The following is a 26,374-nucleotide window of genomic DNA, read 5'->3' on the forward strand; positions in this document are numbered from 1 at the left end:
AGACAACGCACCGTAAAGCTATCAGAGAAGAGAAATATCATGACAGTGCAAGAACTAATAGAAATTATTTTTTGGTAGAGATATCACAACACTGAAGGTTAACGACAAATAGATCTTGTCATTGTAGATACCAACATTAAATGTAGCCAAGTACGTTCCTTGAAACACAATGGAAACAGTTAGTACGAAGGCCTCTGACAAAAAAAAAACACAACAAAAACATAACGGGTATATTCTTTATGACTAAATGAAAATAGTGCAGCTTCACCAGGACTTGCATGTGAAGCGACCTCCATCAATGAACAAGGAATGTTTTTAGTTAAAATCTGGTGTATACCAATGCTTCATTCAAAGACATACCAGAAAAAGAACTTTTTCCACTGTTTGTAATACCGCACACACTTTCACGTGCCCTCCAGTTATTCCATTTTGCAAAGTCTAAAGTACTTTCTATTTCGGTGTTTGAAGATCATCAAATAAATCTCTGGTTAGTAATCACGTCTTAATTGTGCATAATTATGGTACACCATGTTATCTTGCACTCATAATTGATTATACAAATGCTACGTTTGCCAACTGGTGATGGAGATGTGTTATTGTACTGTGTGGTAAGTCGGATCCAACTATATCTACACCCTGAGTGATAATTTGTGGTATCCATCCAAATAAGATTTGTCACTGCTTCTGTATTGATGCTCAGTACACGGACGTGATTACCAAAGTTAGCGAGGTAGCATACCAACATTTCCATGCTTCTGACGTAGGGAGTGAGGATATTGTACAATATAGTTAATACCTTTACTACGTTATTATCTATTACACAAACATACATCTAGATTTTGATGTTCGTTAGTCATTTCAATGTTGCATTGTCCACTATCATTGGCATCTGTATCCAATATGAATGGTCAATCTTGGTGAAGATAATTTTTCATTAGTTAGAAGACGGTTAGTCCTTGTCTGCTGTAGTCTTCACACTATTGATGAATACTCCATTTATATAATATGACTGAAAATTGCATTTCATGGATATGAACGTGTATTATCTGGGTTTGAAATATTTTCAGGTTTTCAGTTACAATTTGAAACACAGACGTAAATGCAAGATTCATCAGCCTTTCAAAAGTACTAGATAAATTACACAAACTGAATAGTATGATACGGAATTCATACAATCTTTCAGAGTGCTAAAAGTAATCTTAGATCAACTTATATTAGTTTGTCGAGACATATCTATAATACTCAATTAACAAGCGTCTAAAAAAAAACACATTCAGACCTTGATCTGTGCATAGCAAAGATGCATCAATGCATCATTCAGATAGAACTCTGGCATTCCTTCTTTACTTTTGGCAAATTACTACTAGAGATGACCGTTCAATCTTTGAAGATTGCCATTCAATTTCAGTGCTGGATATATCACTGAGGCTCCAAGGAAACATGCAAGGAAGTTTAATAATACGCATGACAAGTGTTATTGTGATGATATCCAACTGAATTAGCTACCTGATCCTACGAATACATAAATAAACTTTCTGAAAAATCCACGGAGTCATCTTCTTTGGATTGAGTGCAGATTATTTACGAAAGTTTAGTACATGAAAGTCTCTAGTTATAGGCTAGCACTCCTTCTTGGATAGATCACTGTTAAAGCAAGTTTAATATGCTTTCCAGACAGAAAACCTTATTTCATGTGTAATGTATATCATATGGCAGATGGCGACAATGCACTAGACTGAATTCATAGTATATAATAGAAAACATCTTGCACAATAAGGGGAATTATATTCTTTTCAGTATGAACATGCATAGTTCATTATTCTCAGTGCAATATGGTCAATACTGGACTTTTTTTTTGTAAAGAACTACATTTAACTTGTTAGACAAGCAAAGTTGGCTGAATATTTTTGACCAGGTCTCCCCTTAGGACAACTAAGTTTGAATCTAGAAAAAGTTCTTGTTAACTGACCAAAGTGGTGGCTTTCCAAGAAGTGCCTTATACATGACAAGATTATGCAAGGATCTAGCTGCACTAGTATTCACTAGATACTCAATCTTGCTCTCATGAATCAACATCAACACATACGATTGTAGTGTCCAGTGCGTGGTTCTTCAAACTAACCACAATGTGGGATACAAGTTTATTCCTACATTTGCCAAAGTTTGCAACGAGATCCAACTCGGTTGGATTTGTGGTATGGCTATTGCAACAGGGTCAAGAAAGACCTATTATTCTACTGGGAACCAAAAGGGCTGCATCAAGACACTTAATAGAATCTACTGCACTGGAGCTGATGGCAGGTCTATGTAATGCAACATTGTGTTTGCTTAACTTGTCAACAAGCATATCATGGAATCCTACGGAAGATAAGCTTAGAATGTCTTCACGTGCAATATTAAATAGTCCATATAAACAGTCAAGTTTTTATGAAGCCATCACCAGTAAACTCAACCCTATAGGTTGTTCAGTTTTTGACAGTGTCATATATGTGATGCATCCCATTGACAACTGTTTCAAAGCTAGCAACCTATTCTTTGTTCAAGTGCTCTAAAGCATAAAGCTCAGGACTACCTAGACTTAGTACCACGTTTTGTAATGTCAATATGTGCACCTCTAAAGCAGCAACTTACCTGAAATGTTGAAGAAAATGTTCCAAGAGATATTTTGCCATCTCCTTAAAAACTAGTGGGTTAATTTACCTGTTTAAACTTGTCTTTATCATTATATAGTTGTGCTTATCGAAATCTGTTACCATCTTCACTACTACCACACAAAGATAAAAAAGCAGTATGCAATTTAAGGACGTTCTTGTTTTCTCCTAGAAATCTGAAGATTCACACACATCTAAGTCCATAATGAGGTGATTTAGCAAGCAGCAATGCATGTTACTATTGAAATCATGATGATGCAATGTGTGGTATCACATAGACATCACGAAAGAGTCCTTGGTTGACGAATACAGTTACAGCATAGTAAGTATACCTTTCCAGCTTAGTGGACTTCTAATTCCTAATCTCATTTGATTGCAGCAAGATGGTGTTTATTCTATCTGATAACGTTTCAATGAAGCAAGTTAAACTTCTTCCAGTGAATACACCTGTCTTTGGTATTCTACTCAGTCATGGGTACCTCCAACCAGAAGCCACTCCAGTAAGAGTTGGTACACAGAAGTTAGTTTAAAGCCACCATGATGTTTTTTCTACTGTCGAACAAGTTTTAAGTGACCATTGGAGTCTGTTGTGACAGGAGCTCAGGACATTTCAGCAAGACACCCATCAATTATATGGCCGAAGTCATACAAGTTTGAGAAGTTTGCTCTTATTATAAAATTACGTACAACTGGTTAACATTAGTGAGAACTTAGTCGGTTGGAATGTTTCATTCCATTAGCTAACAATTATAATTCAAGAAATATCTAGTTCACCAAAAGAAGAGTTATATTTAGTGTAATAAATAATCCTGAAACATAAAAAAAAGTCACAAATATAATTTATTTTCCACATTTTAACTTTGACATATAGACAAAATTTCACCAAAAGTTTACAAACGTACTTAGGAATCACAAATGACAAAGCTGCAAAATTCACACAAAAAACAATAAATGGAAAACTTTTAATCATAAACAAATTAAAATAGTTCTCAAATTGGAAAAAAATACTGTTACATTGAAGATCTGTAATTTCTAATATGAGCAAGTAAAATAAATCTTGTATTATGATTACATTTCTCATTTTAATATGACTGCATACTGAGATACAAAAACATCAATTTATAATACATGTATTAATCCAGTGGTGTGGTACTTTAAAGTTTCAATGGCATCTTACAATACACATGGGTTAAGAAACCAGGTCCAAGGTCCAAAGGCTTAGCATAGTCAACCGTAATGTGGATCTACTGGTTAGGGGGAGGGGCAACCACTCAGTAATACCTACAGTGTATATTGTTACTTTTAACTGATTAGCATGGTTGACTCTTGCAGTTATATTTCAGATTTCAGTTGGTTGTTATCAGATGCTTAAATTCATTACATTTCTATTTGTTATATGCAACATTCCTTAACTTGTGAAACACAGATATAAATGTAGCAATTTACAGAATGCATATAAATTATTACTCTTATTTAGATAACTTCATAGCTAATTATTCTACTTAGTTTCATCTTTAGTTTAAGAAATTTAAACAGTTTTTATATTTAATTGCATTCTCATAAAATGTAAGAACTGTAATAAAATGTTACCATTACCAATGGTGAAAACCAAACATTATTTGCTTATTCATGGTTTCATATAGGGCTTTTAATGTGAATTTCCAGAGATATTTTATGAGAAACACCTTCAACATCCAATTTGTACAATCTGTTAAAATATTCAAAGTTGCACATTAAAATATACAAAAACAATATATTTTCATTAGAGAAAAACTTTTAGGATAAAATTTTATGTACTTAATTCTAGAAATAAACTGAACAATGTTAGCTTCATTTAAAAAAAACAAACAAACAATACCTTCATACTGTCCATACAGTTGTTCTTGTTCACATATTGCACCATTTCAACATTTCGGTTTTATTTAAGCTTCATTCCTTGTTTTGTACATTATACTTTCATGCTGAATGACTAACTAAGTTTAAAAACTTGTGTACTGTCATACTTAACCATAATTTGTTTTTTTGTTAACTCTTATTAAACAGTTGGAATGTTGTAGGTGGCAGCATCAACTGATGATGACTGCAGTTTGAAAGTTAAAGTTCCCAGTTAAATTTGTTATGACAAGAAACTGACCTGAAGTAAAAATGTAATTAAAGATGATTGGAATGGGTATTAAAAAGTTTAATTAAAATAAAGTACAGAAAAACATTTCTATCTTCTTAGGTTATCAAGTTAACAGTTGCAAACTGTTAGCCTGAAGATGACCTTAGAAGGTCAAAACATTGTTTTGTATTTTAATTAGTTTTATAACTCATTTAAATTTGTTTCTTTATCATTATTGTAGTTGCACTAATTAACATTTTTCCCCTAGGAATATGGAGAAAAACCACAAGTTTATGGAGCAAGGACAGCACAAGTGTTTATAGTGCTGGAATACCATAAATGCCACATCTTAATTATTCTGTATAACATTTATTAAACAAGATTTATGAGATATAGTTTAGCTCACATACACACACAATAAAAGGTTTGGTTTGAATTTCATGCAAAGCAGCACAAGGGCTATCTGCACTAACACTAAAAGGAATCTGAGCAATCTACATAAAAAGAAATTAAAGTCAGACTTTCAGAGCACTTAAATAATTATGTAAACAGAAATAACTTTTATAGACTATAAAAATGTTCTAAATGAGACTGCTGATTTATAAGAAATATTTTAAATGTACAGAAAAAAAATGTTCCTTTAGGCATGTGTATTGTTACCTACATATACAAGAAACAATAAAAAATATTTCAAAAAATGGACAAAACTACATACACCTTAAAAAACTGAAAGTGAATATGGAGATTATTAATAATTCTATTCTAAACCAAGAGGTAAAATATATATATTTTAGTACACATGAATATTATACACTGCTCAATCCCCAAAGGAATTAATAGTATAAAATATATCTACAACTGTAAATTAAAAGTTGTTTTTGAAACAATGGAAGTAAAATAAAACTACAGAGTAAAACCAAAAACAATTACACTATATGTAACTTCCTGAACACAAACATTCTTACTGCAAAGTTTCTATATCAGATTAAGTTGTAAAGTATAACTAAAAATTTAAAAATGGCAATATGATAGATAAATACTACCACTTAAACTTTTTTATATACCTGATCTTAGTGTCAGTAGCACACAATTTGTTCCATTCTCTGGTACTAACAATATTCCAATTAATCATATCACTAAGGAATGTATAATAGGACATATCTCAGTAGCACCAAAATTTAAACTTTTACATCAAATATGGCAAAAAGAATATGCAAGTGCCACTATTCTTATTACAACAAAAAAAGCCTGTGTGTGGGGTATTGAAACTTCTTAAGCAAGACCACATGAAACAAAATGTGTTACCTTAGTCACATACAAAACTTTGTAGATAAATGTATATAATTTATGTAATTTTTTTCCACCTTACAGAAGGCTAGTTGAAGGTAAAACAATGTGTGTTCAGCCAATAGACAAAAACCTCTTTACCAATCAACTTATAAGTCCATGAACCTCAATTATCAGCATCTATTGAATAAAATACATTCAGCTGGGTAAAAGGTTAAAGAGCTCAAACATAGTTAGTATTAACAAATGGTTTTAACATTTATGATCCACATATTGTTGAGGTGCATACACATGTATGTATATGCAAAGTTACTTAAATATTAATAGTTGTATTACTGTTCAAACTAAAGTATTTGTGACAAAATATATATAAAAAATAGAACTTTCATCATGATGGCAAGAAATAATACAGCCAAGTCTCACATGGAGTATTTCTCTCTACCAAAAGAGATGGAAAAATGTTAAGTAGATTTTTTTAAAACAGATTTAAAATGTAAATATACTTTTCTGCTCTTAATAAGTTAATGTTCATTGTTTAAGAACTTGCAGACAAAAGTCTATGCACAACACAATTATTCAAGTGCAAGACAACCAAGATTTATTTCTCATCAGTATTAGCCAGGTGAAAAAAAAGCTAATACCAAAGAGAAAAAATTATCTGATTAGTTCAAATGTTCAAATAGTAAAACAAATTAGCTCACAGGTCAACAGTTTTGTTTTTCACCTTCATCCTTTTATATTACTGTTAAGACATTAAAAATTATATTCCTCTGTATTATTTGTTTTAAAATAAAATTTTGTACCATTGTTATAAATTAAGCACAAAGCTACACAATATGCTATCTGTGCTCTGCCCACCATGGGTATCAAAACCAAGTTTCTAGCATTGTAAGTCCACAGACATATCACTGTGCCAATGGGGGGCAAAATTTGTGGTGATGAGCTAACATTGTGAAATTTCTGTATTATTCCTAACATTAACTGGAAAAGAGGCTAAAATCATGTGATCAAAAGCCTAATCATGGCAAACTGGAGTTGCCATGTTAACTTCAATGTTTTTAATTTTTAATTCATGAGGTACAACTGTCTTTAGTTTTATATTACATAAATGTTACTAAATTAGTTTGAATTTTTCAAGTTCCCAATAGGCACATACATAAAAATAAGCATATTGAAAATCACAAAATGACCTGAAGAGACTCTACAACTGAGATTACTAGAAAAACAGACAAAAACAACACTTTCACATGACTTATCTCACACAAGTTTATTTTTGTTCAGCAGATAACTTGTGGGAGTGTTGAAAGAAAGTTACTCTACTGTTAGTAATTATTTCACCAAAGAAGGACAATTTCATAACATTCTAATTCTTGATACAAGTTTTAGACCAAGGTTGATTAATCTTATGGTTTCCTAAAATATGAAACTAAATTTTTAAAAACTTGTATCATGATCTATAAACCTATGGTTTACAGAAGTGTCATAGAATAAATATAAAACTAATGTTAATGTGTATAATAGGAAATGCACAAGAGAGCAACATTGTCACGTTCTTCAAACCTGTTCCTCCTTCACAGGATTAAAAAAATACAGTAAAACAAATTGTGCAAAATTAACAATGTCATTGTTATTAATCTCAAATTATTAAAAAGACAAACTAACAGACATTGACCAATTCATGCATACATTGAATTTTAAGCCTTTAGGTTACATTATAGTTGTCTATGTTTAAAGACGACGGCCAATAACTGCATCATATTAATTACAATATAATATTCAATCATGATATGGCAGCGTATATTACCATATGCATGAGTATAAAACAGGAATTCATGACATTAGGAAAACATGCGAGTTCAAAAAACTTAGACAAAAATATGCAATCCTACAATCCACAAAAGGTGCTCTATTAAACAGGAATGATGATTTACCTCGTGTATCATGTGATCATGTAATAACTATTTTCATAAACACTCTTTATTTAAAGTTAATATCTATTACTTAACACTTAAATGAGATATTTCAGTACATAAAATGATAGCTGTATTATACCAGAGGCATAACAAAAATACTGAACATCACTTCGAAAGCCATAGACAGTTTCCCCCCCAAATATAATAAAAGGAATATACATGTTCTATAAAAGTGGAATAAAAGTTTGATAAAAAATATCTTGTAAGTTCATCCTTAAATTTCACAACTAAGCTCCAATTTCTCTGATATTTAGGGGTCAATTGAAATAAGCTCTGGATACAAAGATGGCTTTTCTTCATTTGGCTGTTCAGATCGTTTACGTTCTATATCTGTGACCACTACTGGCTCAGTCTCTCTATCCTTTAATGTGGAAGGTTCAGGCTGGGTTTCCTCCTGGGAAAGGAAGAAAAAACTGTAAATACTCTATAATAAAGGATTAAATAAATTTCTTTTATGACTGAAGTATAAGAACTAGTAGTATTTTTACTTTGTTGGTATACACAGACACAAGTAAGTGTAGCCAGTGTGTTACTGAATAATTTTCACATATTTACTTTAATGATAATTTTTTCTAATGTTGTAGCAGCATGGTTACACAGTATATGTAAAAGAAAGTAGATGGAGGTAAGAAATTGTGGTCCACTCATCTATCCATGGTCTGAAGACATGCTTTTTCTTAGATACTTTCTGTAAACTTGCTAATTACAAAAAACGATGCCACCAACAATGAAGCAAAGTTCTCAAAAGACGTTGTTACAGCAGATAATACATATTTTTACTTTTAAGTGGTAATTATCACTAATGAAGGATAACTCAGGTGTTTCTCTTCCAGTTCCTTCTAATTTGTTCATAATTTATTATAAGTTAATTGCATGTAAAAACATTCTCAGATTTACATTTTCTTCCACTTGTTACCAAGAAGGCTTTTCATTTAATATCAAATATCGGCCAAACTATATGACAATAGAAATGTTTACCTGAAACATTTGTATTTTGCATTATTTCATGTTACAGGTAGAATTCTGAACAGCTATAACAGCAATACTAAGCATAGAGTGCTTTATATATCCAATTCAGTTTTATTACTCATTAGGATCTTTATCACTACCTTCAAATTGAAGTGATTGAGCTATGAGATAAATGTTTGTATACAAAAAAACTTCAGAACCATTCTGTGAGCCACTGTGCCACAGCTAAAACTGGCAGATTATCACTTATCCTATACAACATGCAAAGTAATTTTCATTTTAGGATTAAAATTCATCAGTACATTTTCAAATTTCACAAGCAAAATTCATATAATCTCTGACCAATTAAACATTTCTTAAGAAAATACTTTATATTTTATCTGTCATTTCACACTAATGAATCTCTACAAGCTCAGTTGGTTTGATCAATCTTACAACTACCATAACAAATAAACTACCTTTTTCTTTGACTACACTATAACATGAAAACAAACATTTAGACTAAAGAGCTTAAACCAAATAATATTATACATTTACATCTTTATTATTTTGACTTTCAGTTGTGTCTAGCTAACAATACAGAGGTTACAATGATGTGGTGCATATGCACTGTGATGTTACAATATCCAATAATATAAAAATCTTTAGTCTTTACTAAGTGACTTGTCATGGCTGTGCTTTAGTGTACTAGAATTTTGTAAAATACAGTCACATTTAAATTATTATACATTATATATGCATATAGATATTACTATTTACAAAAAAGTTGTTAAACTTACTTTACTTACAACAGAGCAGTAAATAAAGAAGTGAAGAAAACAATTATCTCTACTAGTTAGAACCTTCGTACTCAAGTTACTGATTGTTGTAACATGCTAAGTCTTAAGAAATTTTATACATAGAGGATGTAAAACAACACTCATTCAGGTTTTATATATACATTTGAATAACCAAAAAAATGAAATTATATATCAATACCATAGAATTCCACAATAATTTATCAAGTTTAATAGTCGTATATGGGTCTAAAAAAATATGAAATTTCAAACAGGCCAAAGACTCTACTTACCAACAAGGAAGTTTGTCTTGAAAGAAAGATATGTTTGCAAATGGCTGAGAAAGCCACTAGAGGAACATTTTGAGGTTTCAACTGATTACTCACATCATATATAGAAGTGTATATAAAGGACCATTTCCAAAAATGGAAAGACGTGAGCAGAGCAACTGTGTTTGGTTCAGTACCCAAGTAATATCTCAGCAAAGAGGTTTTATATTGTATTCCAGCTTGATAATATTGGTTATTTTAGTTTCTAATTTGTACAAAACTATAGATTTTGTATTTTGACATCACGAACATCTAATCTGAAGAAGTGCTGTATTCAACACACTAAGTAACAAAAATTATGTTAGTATTTACTTTTAAAACAAAAAGTTAAATAATGTATAATATGAAAACTTGAATTAAAATCTATAGTTAGGTGAACTTAGATAAATTCATAAAATTAGTCCACTAAAATTTTGAAGTCAACAAATGAGATGACACTGTCTTTAAACCCATCAAAAGGGTTAAGAGTACCAACATAACCCATTAAAAACTTGAAATTTTGAAACAGCTATTCATAAAATAATAGCTATTTTTTACAACTTACCTCTTACAGTGAGACATAATCACATACAACATTTAATAGACAGAATACTGTAAGAAATAAATACATTATTCCATACAAGAAATGCCCACACTTCAAGTAGATATAACGGCTAGTTCCTGTGGAAAGCTGTTGGGCCTGCAGCCTTTTCTGGAGTTGACTGACAATTCTACAATATATATTCATACACGACATCTTTATGGAAATTTCAACTGCTTTATTTATTGTTCAGCTAAAATACTGATTAGTTATAAACATATTAACCAAACACAATTGGTGTGGTAGTTTCAAATATCCTTGTTTTGGATGTATAAATCACAAGCTCTATTATAATAAGAAAAACCTGTTTTGAAACTTATTACACACAAATTTAAGTTACTAGGCTTAATTACTTCTCATATAGAATGTCAAATTCTAGTAAATTTCCACATTAAAAAAAAAAAAAATTGTATCAGCCTAATTCCATTATGGTAGCTTTTGAAGATTTTAGAAACTTTAGTGAAAAAATGACTACCTAAAGATTTAGTTAATAATCAATACTTGCAACTCATCACCAGTTCCACATGACCTCTATTGAATATATTTATAACTTTAATAATTATTTTACTAACTGCTTAAACTCACACACCACATTGTATTCATCTGAACGCTAATGAGGTAGATGCTGTATTTAGTGTCCATGACTAAATAGTTCTTGTTTCTGAATGCATAATTTAAGTGCTTTTCAACAACAAAACAAATGTTGCTGCAAGATGTTTTAGATTTAGTTATTTACACTTGTCAGAAGCCAGGAGTTGCAAATGTAGCCACATCTTCTAAAGCAGTGTTTTTGTGTCTATTCCATACAAAATCTTCAATAAATATGCAATAAGCAAAAAATTACATTTTGCAAATATCATAAAATCTAGTCAAGATTATCAGACATAAATCCTACAATAAGATTTCTGTAACAGATCTCTGGTAATAAAGTAAATACATAAAAGCAGACTTCATCTTTATCTGTCAGTTTGAGCTGGCAGTCATTTTTGTTGACTACTGTAGCTCAGCCATACACTAAAACGTGGCTTCTGATAGCTTTTATATGTGAAACAGCAACATATGACATGCAATCTATGGAAAAATTTGTTTATAGATATTTCACAAATGCATGTTTATGGTTAAGGCTATTACTTACCATTTGTTCACAGTCTCAGTGACACTAACTACCTCCATGTCTATGAATGTATACATTATAATTACTATAATTCAGAATTTACTAGGTATAGCTTTATTAAATTTAGCAAAAGTTCAGTAAGCATTACAAATTGCATACACAAATGAATTTTTCAATAAGGTATTTTCATTTTTGTTAAAAGATTTTCCCTTTTGATATCTGAATCTCTTATCAAGACAGTCTGAATGATAGTTGTGCAAAGAATAAAAATACTTCTTTTCATAGTTTTCTTATCCCCTTTGATTAATAACTAGAACTTCCTGTGCACTGACAGTAGTAATGACAATAACTTTAAATAATTACCCTTATAGTTATTTTCAGTAATTTTTCTCATCTCTTTCATTTTAATTTTGACTATTTGTCAAGATCAATAAACAGCAAGAGCTTACTGGCTGTTTCTTGTAGGTCTGGTGTAAAAATAACATTGTGAAATGTCATGTTAAACAGATATTAGAGTCCACAAAACTTTAGATGTTTTATTTTACTGAAATACATGTTAGGCTAAAATTTGAGAAGTTTATAATTTTAACACTTGAATTATTTTTGTTAAAACAAATCATAAAGATTTGTAGTACTTACTGTATACTCAAGACCATTTGATTTGAGCAAATATTTAAAACATTCTTCCATCACAAGCTTTGTTGAGTCTCTCAAATTACAATGTCCAAAAATAAATACATACAAGTTTCATATAAACATTTCAGAATAAAAGAAAAAACATATCAGTCACTAGAATGGAATGAGTATCAATAAGTTTGTTATCAAATTGTAAATAATACAAATTTTAATGTTTTAAAGTAGTTAAGTTTTAACTTAAGAGAATATTAAAACAAAATCTTAAATATCAATATTTATTTTTCACATGGGTATGCTGAATGCAGTATTGGTTCAAATTAGATGTCTGATGTGCAAATACAAAGTCTATAGTTTCATACATTGAGGAACTCAAATTACCAATACTGACAAGCTAAGAGTATAAAAAATTTTTATTTACCGAAATATTGCTACATTTACTGAATCAAACATTGACCCCCATCACCTCTGTACATTTTTGGAAAGACTTGCTTACGTACACTGACTTCTGCATATGATTTATGAATAACTAACTGAAAGCTCAAAATGCTCCCCTAATGGCTTTCTCAGCCTCTCTGAAGTATTTGGATGGCAAACTTATTCTTCTGATGCTGTATTTCAAGGCACAGATAGCCTAGTTGCTTTGCAGAAATAAACACCAAAAACTAATCAACTATATCTCAAGCAGTAAGGTAAGACTAGAAGCTTGAAATTTCATATTTTTAGACCCAAATACAACTTATTTACTAAGCATAATAAATTATGTTGGAATTCTGTGTTACTAATAGAATAATTCATGATTCCTGGTTCTTTTAAAATTTTGTTTCACATCCTCCATGTGCAAAATTTAATAAGGCTTAGCAACCTATGGTAAGCAGTAAAAGTGTACAAAGTTTGTAACTAGAAGAGAACTATTTTCTACAAGCCTTTCATCTACTCTTCTATGTTTATGCTTTAAAAAATAACAAATTTAAGACTTGTTTGTAAATATTAATAATGTTTAACCATACATAACATATAACAGATATATAACTGTATTAACACTAGTTCACTAAACCAGTCAAAACAGACCACTTTTTTATCCTTGGATATGATAACATAAGTGCATGTGCTCCACATCATTGCAACTTCTATAATGGTAGCCAGGCCAGCTGAAAAGTCGATTATTTTAAAAATATATAAATGTATAATGTTATGAAATTTAAGCTATTTGGACTAAACATTTGTATTATAACCTGTAGTCATTCTAGAATAAAAAATGCATAATTTACATTTACTTCCTAATGTTGTATGGTAGTTTTGAGGTCAGTCAGATTGAATGACCCCATACAAATGCAGTAGTGAAAATAACAGATAAAAAAGGTTTTTCTAAAAATAAACGATTATTATGTGTAGATTACAAAAATTTTGCAGGTGAAATCTGAAAATGTTCTGATGTACAAGTATTTATAATCTTAATATCAAAATTACTTTGCATTTTGGACAGCCACCATTCTGAAAGAAAAAAATTAAGAGAAAATCTTTAATTAAAAAATCTTAATACTTAATTTAAAAACCTGATATTTTATGTATGAAAGCCTTGCAATGTTTATCAATAGCCTGCAAACTCTTATAAAGATATGTGTAAATTATCAAAGATCATAATATAATTACTCTCATGGATACTTTAGTGATTATGGACTGAGTAGAACCCACCCGACTTGTAATAGGGTTAAAGTTGCACATGCAGATCACAGAAGTAAAACTATGAAAATAAATTTGCTAGAGGTTGTGGAAATTCAATTCAGTTGAAATACAGTCACAACACCTCTATTTAATCACAGACCTGCTCGGTCCAAGATTCATGAACAGGCACTTTATATCAACACTGACAAAAAAAAAGCTTGCTGTGCAAATTTTGACACATCTAGAACAAAAGACAGCAAAATGCAATGAAAAATAATACAAGACCTAAAGAACCTCTCACAAAGAAACCACAAGCAAACAATGGTACTTCTATAAAATATAGCAGTACCATGTCTTTGATATATGATGAAATATTGGAGGAAAGTGTTGGTGTGGTAAAAACTGGTAGAATGAACTGCAGCATTGTACTTCAGACTTGCTCCCATGAAGCAGACAACAACTTTTTTATACAGGGAAAGTAACAAAAGTAGTTCTCCCACTTTGGTTGAAGATGCTTAAAAGTTTTACCTTCTGACACTTGTAGCAGTGTTTACATCAAACGATTGTTTAGTGTTACATCACACTGTGGGCAAGAAGACAAACAGGCTGATGTGTGATAAAGCAGCAGTCTTTAATGTGATAAATGTCACACACTCAAACTAGGAAGCCATAACTATAATTCTGATTTAATTACTTGAATAATTAAGTTACTAAATGTATTAATTTTTTTATATATTAGTAATGTTACAATAAGATGCACCTCATCAATTTGTTTTTTCTGTCTTCATCTAAACTTGTTACAATCATATTCACATTATATATTGAAGCCAAAAGACATTCTTTATCATCTGAATTGGCAGAGATATTATACTAAATGTAAAATTAGCTGAAGAGTTTTATGACAAAAGTAGTAAAGTTAATATTTACACGTTTAAAGTTTACTATAATATAAACTAACAAAAGTTAGTTACAATTCAGAAGCTAATATTTTGTGTATTTTTATTTTGTTAAATGTATTTAGAAAAATTAATACAAAGTATTTAAAAAGTCATGATTATTGTTCATTTTATTCATGTCTAAAATAGTTTTTATTATACATGCAACCAGAAAGATAAAAAAATAAACTAAAGGCTAAATTTCAATTTGTTTCTATAGAGTATCATACACTTTGAGTAACCATCAGCTACTGGTATCAGAAAAAAAAAAAAAAATTAAGTGGTGCACCCCTATGAAGCATGGTGTACAGAGTTGTGTATTTGTTAAAGGTAATGATATACCACCAACACCCATAACTGATTGTGTTAATATATGAATATATCCCTAAGGCTTACACAATATCAAAAAGAAATTATGTCCTACCATTTCTTTTTCTACATTTTCACTTGAGGATTCCACATTCTCTGTCTCTGTACTTATTTCTGGTGCTGTTCATATGTTAAAATTATTAATGCAAGTAAAACACAAGTTACTCTTATACAAAATTTAATATACTAAAAATCACATGTATCAACTAGAACTATAATTTTTTACCAATAACAGATGAAACTAACATTTTAATGTTGTAGGGATTCTCAATACTGTGGTACCAGAAAATGTTCAAATGTAATTCAGTTTGTATGATATCCTCCCCCACCACTACTATCAAATCTGATGTGTCAAATACTAACTAAAGTCTAGTATTTTATAAAAATTAGTAAGACATCACAATTTAAGGCATCACTGGGACAGTTCAATTTACTATTCCTCTATCAAGAGTAATGAAATAGCATAAAACTGTTAGTTTTACTAATTTCTTCTCATTTGAAAACAATGCTATACTTGCATATTTACTTAAAAGTTGAGAATCATATTATTTTAATTTCTTTTCTTAACTACACTTGTCAAAATAAAACAAGTAAAGAAAAAGGAAACATTAAAAATAAACTAAGTGAAAGATAAATATGTAAAATTAACGTGACCCAAAGATATTTTTAGATTATTCAACAGAGTTAAATGTATTTCTGTTTCTTAATTTTAAACATTTCATTGCACTGCATGTTGATAATAGCCAGTTAGTAATATGGTAGAGAAAATAGTAAATAAAATAAACATTTACTTTAAAAAAAACAACTTTTGATAATCATTTGTGATGTTTAGAGATTATACAAATGAATTGGGAAAACTAAGATAATAAATAGTAATTTTATACTCAACATGAAAATTAACATGCAGGTGAAGTATTCAGAATCTGAATGCAAATTACTACATTAGTAACATTTTTATTAAAATAGTAGAACAATTAAAATTAAATGTACTTTTCTGAAACTACACACTTTTCAGGAATTGTCTTCTCAAATTCCAAACAATTTAATCCACTAGTTATATTTCTGGAATGAAAACTAATGAGTCATGTAACTTATAAGATGATGTTCTGCCCTACCTGAATCCTCTTTTTCATCTTCAGGAGATGAGGAATTACCAGACATGATAGGCATGGAAGAATACGATCCTTCTCGAGATTCACAAGGGGCTGTGCTTGAGTCTTTCAATTCCACTTCATCATCTGCACTTACTGATTTGTATAAACGGTAGGACTTTTGTTTCCTAAAAGATAAATTACATAATTAGACATTTAATGTGAAGCAATTACAATGATGGTTACCTGACATGGCATACTGTTAGTCATAAAAACATGGTTATAAATCTTACTGAATATCTGTGTGATCATGTTCATTCTTAATTTATGTTTTGCTTATTAATTTTTTTTTATTAAACTTGATAATATAATTTGTGTTGTCCTTAAAATATTTTTCATATACAATTCTGGATTTAAATTATATAGTAATTTCTTGAATATTTTGCTCTATTACTTGCACATTTTCTTTAAATTAGAAACATTTTCAATGCCACACACACTACAGCCTAAACTTTATTTTGCAGCTTTCAGTTGTAACAGCAATGTTATAATTAGGCCAAATATATATATGATCCAGGATTGTAATATAGTAAATGTGGATAAATTTACATACAAAACAAAGCTCATACTCAAACTAATAGGTAACAAAAAAAAGAAAGGAATCATTGTTAAATTACAAGAATTACAAACATTAAAACCAGTTAAACCCAACCTAAGATGTTTCAGCAATTCCAGTTTGTAATCATTACAATTGATAAAATAACTGGTTATCCATACAAATACAAAACCAAATTAATGATAAAAGAGTAAATAAATCATAACTGAAGAAACTTGTTAGGTTATAACATTAAACCTGTTGAAAGTGTTTCTAAAATCAACCTTGTATGCTTATTTAAGAAAAAAAAAACTTTTCTCAGTGCTCTATAAGTTTGAGTAGGCATTAACCATCTATAAAATGAATTATGAAACTTCAGTGGTTTTCTTTGAATTTTTCACTTAAATAGGTCTATACTACATATGGAAATCTTTATGAAACTTCTTTTAGTACATTACCTTTCACCAATATTGTTCACTTGAACCAACAGTACTTTCATGATTTCAACTGTTACCTCCAAGTAATAACATTTAACTACAGAACTGAAGCATTTGTATATGTATTAAGCAAAGATAGATTTGTTATCTGTATTTTAAAAAGTGCTACAGTGTTAATGAACTTTGATTTTATTTGAGCAATTATTATACTTTGAAATTGCATTCAAAAATTAAAGTTTAATGAAATGTATCATACGATTATGTTTAACTGTAGATATGAGAAACATCATATAAAGCATTTCTACAACTACTGTTTTACTGGAAAATCCCACATAATTTAATAAAAGGTTTTTTCAAAATACACATTAACCTGTGTAAAGATAGACATGCCATAATCATATCTTAGCTATGAATGAATGATGCACTGTGAGTGGTCAAGTTACCAATACTTGGAGGTGGACTACTAAATCAACATGTAGATTCTATCTGTCCTTTATTTAAAAAATGATGAAGAAACAGCACTGAACAGGGTCTAACAAAACCAGATGATCCTATATTCAAATAACATTCATACTTTAAAATATAAAGCTTGGAAATCTTTGCCATTTTTGTTCAAGTCGTACAAAATAGTGTTAGCAGCTTTAATTTGGTACCCATATAAATTGTTTTTATTTGTTCTAAGTATAAGAACTAGTACAATAAAAAAGATTAAAAGTTTATGGTATGAATATTTTAAACTTCAGTTAAAACTTCTAAATAATTTACTTACTTTCTCAAAAGATACTTAATCAACCACACTATAAAACAGATAAATATGATAGCTAAAACAATGCCTAAGATGGCAGGTATGATGGATTGTAGAGCACCACTAACTTGTGGATCATCATGTGGTCCAACTTCATCCTTCTGATCTGAAAATTAAAAGGCCATGAGGTAAAAAAGTACCTGTAACCACATTCACAACTGCTGCTTAGTTTCAGTTATTTTAAAAATTTATTAAGAATTCAAATTATTTTATAATTTATACACCATATTACTTTGAAGTTAAGATACCATCTAACTTAACTCATCCTACTTTTAAAAAGGGATTTTCAGGAAAAAACTTGGATGATAATTAGAAAGGAGTAAATATGTTTTAAGAGTTTATTAACAAATCAAAATTGTTAATGTACTTAAAATGAAATATAATAAAGATATACAGGAAATTTAAAATTTTCATTACAATGTTTCTTCCTGCTTTCTATTTAATTAGAATACTACTCTGATGTTTCTTCTGACTCACTATTATATTCTGAAATTGAAGTATCTTTATCATTTGATTCACTATTGACCCAAAGAATGTCATCTCGTGTTCCATCTTCTGCATCTTCAAAATCTGATAGCAATTTTTGACTCGTTGTTCTTTGCCATAATGATAAACCTACTATTTTCATAAATTTATCACATCAGTTACAACTAGCCTTGAAAGAAATACTATTTTCTGCAAATTCTTTTGCTTTTAACATTAAATGCAGTCCTTTCTTTTGTAACTCTCTGAAATGCATTAAAACAGCAACATCAATTTCAGAATGTGTTTCTTTTCTTGGGCTAGAAAGTGACTGTACTTTTCTTGCAAGAAAATGACTTGGTTTTCATACCATGCCAACGACATATATTTGCCTCACTCATTGTATACTTTTTACCAACTACACAATTCCCAATCTGTTCAGTATACAGAATAACTTTAAATTTGGTATCGTACATAAAATGCTCTTCCATGGGTAAAAAATGGAAAATTAAAAAAAACAACAATAAAATAAGTGTCAACAACAGGAAAGTCAGACAAAGACTGAAGACAGTAATATTAAACTCTGCTAGTGGTGCTGACTTTGACAACTTTGACATTTTGTACATGTTTTTTAAAGTCTAAGTTCTCTTCAAAATATAATCCAATCTGTTTTTTAATGCAGGATTTTTTCAGAACTCTGTTGTTTGAGGAAAATGATGTCAGACTTTTGAAGAGTGAAAAATACCTCAAAGTTAAGAAAAATGTGAAAAAAGGTTTCTTAAATTTAAAGTAATACAGTATATCATAACTACATACACAAAAATCAATGTATTACAAGTAAACACCTTCATGATCTTCATTAAATTTATCTTAATTTCAATACAATATTAATAACAGAATCAAAAATACATTATAAAGAAACTAATTTTATTGGTTATTAACTTTGTGTTATTTTTCAAGTACCAAGTAATAACCATGTCTGCAAATTCTCAACACAATTTCAATCACTCAAGTACATATAACACACGTTAGACAAACCCCCCCCACAAAACATCAACAATGTTCATGTGCATTGCCACACTTTAATGTACATACCATTCACTGTAATATCATTTGCACTTTTTGCCAGAAATACCCATCATGCCAAACAAAAGCACAATTACTTTTATAATAACTGGAACCTGTGGTTATGTACTACAAATTATTCTGAAATGTCATAGGAAAAAGTATATATTTGTTAACATAATGCCTAAAAACTGATACTTAATTTGGTTTTATAAGTTATCCTTTTTTAACAATCTAAGATAATTATGTTCCAAAAAAAACTCTATAGACTTTTTGGATTAAGAGCAAATAAATTAGGAAAAAAGTGTAATGCACTAATTTTCAAGAAGTTTTTGGTATACAAGTCTATTAGATAAAATGAGCTACAAATTTACTTTTGAAATTTATGGTTTGGGTATATCATATTTAAGATATGCATATTGCTTATATGGTAAGTATTAGCTGATTTATTTAAAAGATTGGGTAAATGTTGGTAGAACATGTTTACTAGAAGGTAAGTTGTATATGTACAAACCATGTTCCATCTGGTATATGTTTATGGACAAGAGTCTCTTGCATTCAAGGTTACTGTGAGAACCTAGATTAAAAAAAATTGATAATACACATTTATATTGAAGAAAAAACACCCACACATGTAAACATTATTAAAGCTTTGCATAAATTAAAATAATAAAAATAAATAGGGGCTGCATATTGTTACGTATAAATCATAGTTTTTCATCACTTCTTTAAAGAAAACTTAATGGTTTGTAATTTCTATAATATTAATTTCCATGCAGACACAACTAATAATGGTAACTGTCAAGATAATTTTTAAAATAAGGTTTCATGATAATATTTGAAGAGTGTGGAATGACTAAACAAAGGCTTTCTATTACCAATTATTGTTCAAGTATTTCTTATTTCATTTCCTAATAATCTACTGTAAATTGAATGGGGTGTGATATGTTGGGTATTATACTGCTAACCTAAATGCCCAAATAAGCTATTCAACTTTTAAAAAGTGAGACACATTAAAATATAGAATACTTGTATAATTGTACTATCCAAGAATTAAGTGAACATATAATTATGAAACAAAATTTAGTATTTATTTGAAAGCCAAGCAACCACTTTGCTCACTTTCTAAACTGCCTCAAAAAATTCAGAGAGCTAGTTAAAATTTATACTTTTGTCGTCTTGCAAATCATTAGGATGTATTTTAATAAACTTTCAGGTTTACTTTGTTAATCACAGACAATTACATTTGAATACTGAAAACAGTAATCATAACAGCAATGATACACTTAGAGGTGAAACTATGCAGGTACTGGGAACTTACTTTTTAAAGCAGTACTAGTAACAGGAATTATTTGAGCTGTTTTTAGATGCGTGTGCTTCAGTTGCTCCATCAGAAAATGTTTATTGATTGTCACTCAAATTACTGTTTGTTAAGTTTACACTAGATATTTTTTTCAAAAACAGGTCCACTTCACCCAGCCAAGTACCTCTACTCTGAGAATTTCAACCCTGGTTGCACCATACATTTTACTTTAAAGTTAATCTTTAGAATAGTTATGTATTATGATATTTTAATTATAAAAACATTTCTAAATGTTGCATTACTTACTATCAAATACTATATTAACTGCTCACTCTTGCTGGTCAAGTTACCGTAATTTTTTGCATTCAGTTGTCTTAGTAGGATCACACAAGTCTGAAACTTAAATATTCCTACTTCTCATGTTACTTATTCAAGCATGTAATGGTTATCATAAATGACCTGAACTACACAGCATAAGTTCAAACAAAATTGAATGGCACTTTACCTTTTATTAATGTATAAATATATTTCATTAATACATACAACATTCGATTAATTTCCATTAGTTTTCATCACATTAAACTTGTTTTACTTACAAAATATATTAAACAGAAAAACAAAAAAACAATACAAATCTAGCAGTCAAAACCAAATTATTTATGGCATCTGCATTTTTTTAATTGGTTCTTTACAATTACCTCCATCACATATGGTTAAAATAGTCTCATGTATGTTCTAAAACATTGCTAGATAACATTTATGTATTGTAAATATACAAATGCTAGAATTCTATTCCATTTACTTCATGTTTATTATGCCTTGAAGCAACTTTGTTGTTTGACTTAGTTTCTTTTAACATTCATATTATTGTTACACATCTTTCACTTACCCAAACAGGACTATAAGCATTAGTTTTTAGGTATGTTGAGCTTACAGCAGTGACTTTTCACTGAAACTGAACTTTGAGATATTCTTTCCAATAATGTAAATTTAGTAATAGTAAGCCTCTAAGCAGGTTACTTTGAGCGTGGAGCTGGTTTTAAGACTAAACTTTGAAGGGAGAGGCTTATTTCCCAATCTGAAAATGATAAAAAAAAATATCATAAATGTAATAGAAAAAACTAACAAAGTATTGTAGCAAGCCTCTCTTGTTCATAAATACATTCAAATTAGCTGCATAAAATTAAGCATCAGAGTGACAATACCAATACCTACTGTTGAATGAAGGAGGAGGGCAAGCTCAAAAAATAGTGACTAATATCTTGTGTCAAATAAAACTGCTATCTACCAAACACCAAACATGATACTGGAATAACAAAAACAGCCACAACACTGATGTGCCAAGTGATGAAACATTGTAACAATACAGTACATAACATTTAGCATTTTCTCTTGCTTAAGAACACTAGTTACTAAGCCTTCTGTAATACAATAAATGTATTTATTGTGCTGTGGATAATCATGTATAATAGGGCTGTGTTTGAAGATCTGGCCACCAGCCAAGACAATTCTAAACACTTGAAAGTTAATCAAGTGGCAAACAATGTTAATTTTTTTTCTTTTGCTAACAGAAACCATTGACAATGTCTTAACAGAACATACAAATTAAATGTCACATGTGACAATTCAAACCTTTGATTTGTATAATGCCCATTACTTCAACAAACATTACTGTATTAAGTAAAAACACATGCACACACTGTCAAAACATTACTTATTATGCATTGGATCAGACCATTATGGTGAAGTACAGGGGGTTAACCTTTATCAGCTGCAGTGCTTCAGTAGTGTTCTAAATGCTTAAAGTATCAGAATTAAAATGTCTTTCCAACCTAAGTTACTTTACTCCATTTTAAGTTGCTATTCATGTAGAATTAATTTTTATCATTTATTTATTTTGCCTACACATTTATCCACATCAAATGCTTAATGAACCAACAATGTTGTTTAATAAGAAGTGTGGCTGATAAACACTCTCTTGCAACACTTTGTTATAGTTAAATCTTTGTATTTATTTCTGAGTGGTTGGTGTTACTCTGTTCTGTTTTGTTGTTAACTTACAATGTTTATTAAACATGTTTCAGTTATTCAAAAATTTTATGTTAAATAGACTATGACTTAACCTGTTTGAAATGGTAACTATTAAGATAAAGATGTGTTTCCTAGGTCAGTTACACTTCCATTAACCCTTAAAAAAACAGCAGGAATGTTGTAGATAACACAAACTGATGATGGCTGCCATTTAAGAGCTAACTGGTTGCAATAAGGTACTCTTTAAGTGCAAGCTTAAAGTATGTTGTTATGAATATTGAGTGTAGCATCAGATACCTCTATATAAACAATACACATTAATTTATTTAATGCAAATAAAAAATTGTTCTTTTAAAAGTTAAACTATGTGAAATATTTTAGTTATATGAATTAATTGTGATATAATCGTTTCCAATAAAATATTAAATAATTATTTTGAGTGTTACAATTAAATTTTCGAAGTTAGAACTGTTACAGGTTTAAACCTTTAGTTGGTAATGCAAGCCTAACCTTTGAAGGTCAAAATCTGTCCTCCATAACAGATCAGCATGTTCACACAGGGCACCTAAATAGCACTAATAAGGCATTGCTTTTTATATTGCTGAAAAACTATAACAAACAAATTATTTTCTTATATTACTTTACGGGAGAACTGAAGCAGCCAAATGATAATAACACTTAATACTATTTAAGTTTCCCATTTAAGCAATAATATGCTCATCTCGTTTTTACCCATTCCTTACTTCCTTTACGAAACCAGTTTTTAAAAATTTTGAAATATTTCTTCTAAATTACAATATCATAAACAATTTAAAAATATGAAGAATGTTACTGGTAAAAAAAAAAGAAATGGATATTAAATTTAAAACAACTTGTCCAAAATAATCACGATTTCAGATTCGCTCTAGCGGTACTTTAACACGAGAAACAAGATATTTTATATTAGTAACACTAACAGTCGTACTTTGCCTATGCTATTGGCTTGTTTAACAAATTATAATTTATAGGTCACAATTTATTAGTCAACAATGTAGCTAAGCCTACTTCAATTCAACTTTCAAATGATATCTTACTCAAGTCTTCAAGGGTCACAATATAGCATATTAAAACGAGTCACGCTCTCCTGTAAAACACTTATTTCTTAAGATATTTAAATTCTAAGAACTTATAAACGTAAGTAGTAACTCACTAATAGTTTAAGTATAAATTTAAAATAAAACTATTTCGCCATGTACATAAAATTTTATGTAATAATGAAATCTATAAAACCTTCACTTACTCTAATGGTAACCAATGCCTCACTACAATACACTCACCCTCACACAGTTACAACACAAAATCGTGAAGTGCCCTGCTTAAGTTTTTTCGCACATTCGCTACTACGACATCTATCATCCAAGAAAACAAATACATGTTCGTAGTTAAGCGCAAAGCTACGCAATGAGTTCTCAACATAAAGCTCAATAACAAACAAGTAACAAAGTAACATAGGTCTGTGAATTTAAATTTCGTAAAAGTTGTTTTGTTTTAATAATGGACTTTTCATAATTCAGGTACACAGATTTTGAAAATAATGTTCTTTTTTATTCTGCCACGTAAGTACTTTTTACAAATCGGGTTTGTTTGTTTATTTTTGAATTTCGCACAAAGCTACTCGAGGGCTATCTGTGCTAGCCGTCCCTAATTTAGCAGTGTAAGACTAGAGGGAAGGCAGCTAGTCATTACCACCCACCGCCAACTCTTGGGCTACTGTTTTACCAACGAATAGTGGGATTGACTGTCACATTATAACGCCTGAAAGGGCGAGCATTTTTTATTACGAGTCGAACGCCTTAGCACGCTTGGCCATGCCGTGCCCCTCTCCATCTAGCTAAAACTATGTTTTTGAAACAATGCTTTAAAAGTTACACGTGATTGTATCGGATGTCTCATTCATTTGCTTTTTGTGAGAAATTACAGTGGTGTAACTTGTTATGATTTTGACTAATCAGACATTACGTCATAACCATTTGGGCTATGCAGACTGGACTTGTCCTAAATGAATTTCTTTGGTACATGAATTGGTGTTTGAATGTGCTTATTTCTTTATATGGTAAAAATGATATAAAATAATTTAGTATAATGTATATCTGCAATTGGTGCTTTTGGTTGTTTCAACATTGCAGTGACAAAGCTATATTCATGCTGTGGATTACATACACTTACATATAACAACATTTTCCGCTTTCCACTGTGCTGAGTTCAATCGCCAAGAAGTAATATAGTATTTCTAGCCAAAAAAAGTCAAAAATCTAAAAAGCTGGTAGAGATAATAACAAAAATGTAAAATGTTCTAAACAAACTGATAAGAGAAGTCTGAAAATTAAGACATCAAAATTCGGATTTCAGTGTCAGTAGTGTACACAGCACAGATAACCTACTGTTAAATTAAATTTCATATTCTTCTACATAAGGATTAATGAGATTTCGGTTCCAAATTTCAAAAATCAAGTATCGAAGAAACGAAGCAAAAAGCATATGCTGCAAATTCAGTTTTTACGAATCAAGATATAAACATTATTCATTATCATGAAAAGTTGTCAGAGGGAAACAGAATTGAACAAGATAATCATATTAATTCTCAGTTCACTAAGAAAAAACCGGGAAATTTAAGGACATTCATTTAAGGGTTTACAGCTTATGTGGATGAGGCTACAGGTGTGGATATGGTGTATCTGTATTTTTTAAAAAAACATTTGTGAAGGTGCCATTTAATAAGCTTATTAAAAAGTTATCTCTAGAGGCATGAGGAATAAGTTGGTTCATTTGATAGAAAACTGGTAAGAAGGAAGAAACTAGAAGGCTGTTATAAATGGAATTTAGTCAAACTGGATTAATATCATAGGTATAGTACTTTAGAGCCCAGTGTTAGGACCTTTATCTCTTTGATTTAGAACAGTGACATGGAAGAAGTAATGATCAAACGAGTATTTACATTTGCTGACATTGAATTTTCGGGTGTTGGCGGCTGTGATGAGGTTGCAAATGCTTTGCAAAAGCGTTTGGATTACTTAATTAGTTGAGCTAATAAATTACAGATTGTTTTTAATTATTATAAATGGAAGGTAATGCGTGTGGGATATTATAATTTCAATAATGAGTGTAATTTTGATAGAAAAAACTTTAGCGGTGATATGGAAAAAAATATTTTAGTGTTCTGG

General features: G+C 30.0%; 1 protein-coding gene across 3 annotated transcripts; it reads right to left on the reverse strand.

Moving 5' to 3' along the window:
* Positions 1 to 3,472: 3,472 nt before the first annotated feature.
* Positions 3,473 to 24,611, reverse strand: LOC143253636 (uncharacterized). 3 transcript variants are annotated; one of them, XM_076507826.1, is made up of 7 exons: positions 24,491 to 24,611; positions 22,033 to 22,221; positions 20,355 to 20,417; positions 18,278 to 18,419; positions 16,501 to 16,664; positions 15,441 to 15,505; positions 3,473 to 8,409 (listed from the first exon to the last, which is right to left on the reverse strand). In XM_076507826.1, the coding sequence occupies exons 3-7, from the start codon at positions 20,362 to 20,364 to the stop codon at positions 8,266 to 8,268; spliced, it is 525 nt and encodes a 174-aa protein (XP_076363941.1). In that variant the 5' UTR covers positions 20,365 to 20,417; positions 22,033 to 22,221; positions 24,491 to 24,611; the 3' UTR covers positions 3,473 to 8,265. The 3 variants fall into 3 exon arrangements, with proteins under 3 accessions (XP_076363941.1, XP_076363925.1, XP_076363936.1); XM_076507810.1 differs by having other exon boundaries at positions 24,454 to 24,610; XM_076507821.1 differs by lacking the exon at positions 24,491 to 24,611 and adding an exon at positions 23,685 to 24,104.
* Between the last annotated feature and the right edge of the window lie 1,763 nt (positions 24,612 to 26,374).

The sequence above is a fragment of the Tachypleus tridentatus genome, chromosome 1 (genome assembly GCF_004210375.1).
Source record: "Tachypleus tridentatus isolate NWPU-2018 chromosome 1, ASM421037v1, whole genome shotgun sequence".
NCBI classification, from domain to species: Eukaryota; Metazoa; Arthropoda; class Merostomata; order Xiphosura; family Limulidae; genus Tachypleus; species Tachypleus tridentatus.

Bases quoted from the DNA above. Each gene is read 5' to 3' on its own strand.
- LOC143253636 (XM_076507826.1), bottom strand. The intron at 16,665-18,277 runs GTAAGTAAATTA...TTTATCTTTTAG, and splicing joins ATTAAGTATCTTTTGAGAAA to GAAACAAAAGTCCTACCGTT. The intron at 8,410-15,440 runs GTAGGACATAAT...TTCCTTTCCCAG, and splicing joins AAAATGTAGAAAAAGAAATG to GAGGAAACCCAGCCTGAACC.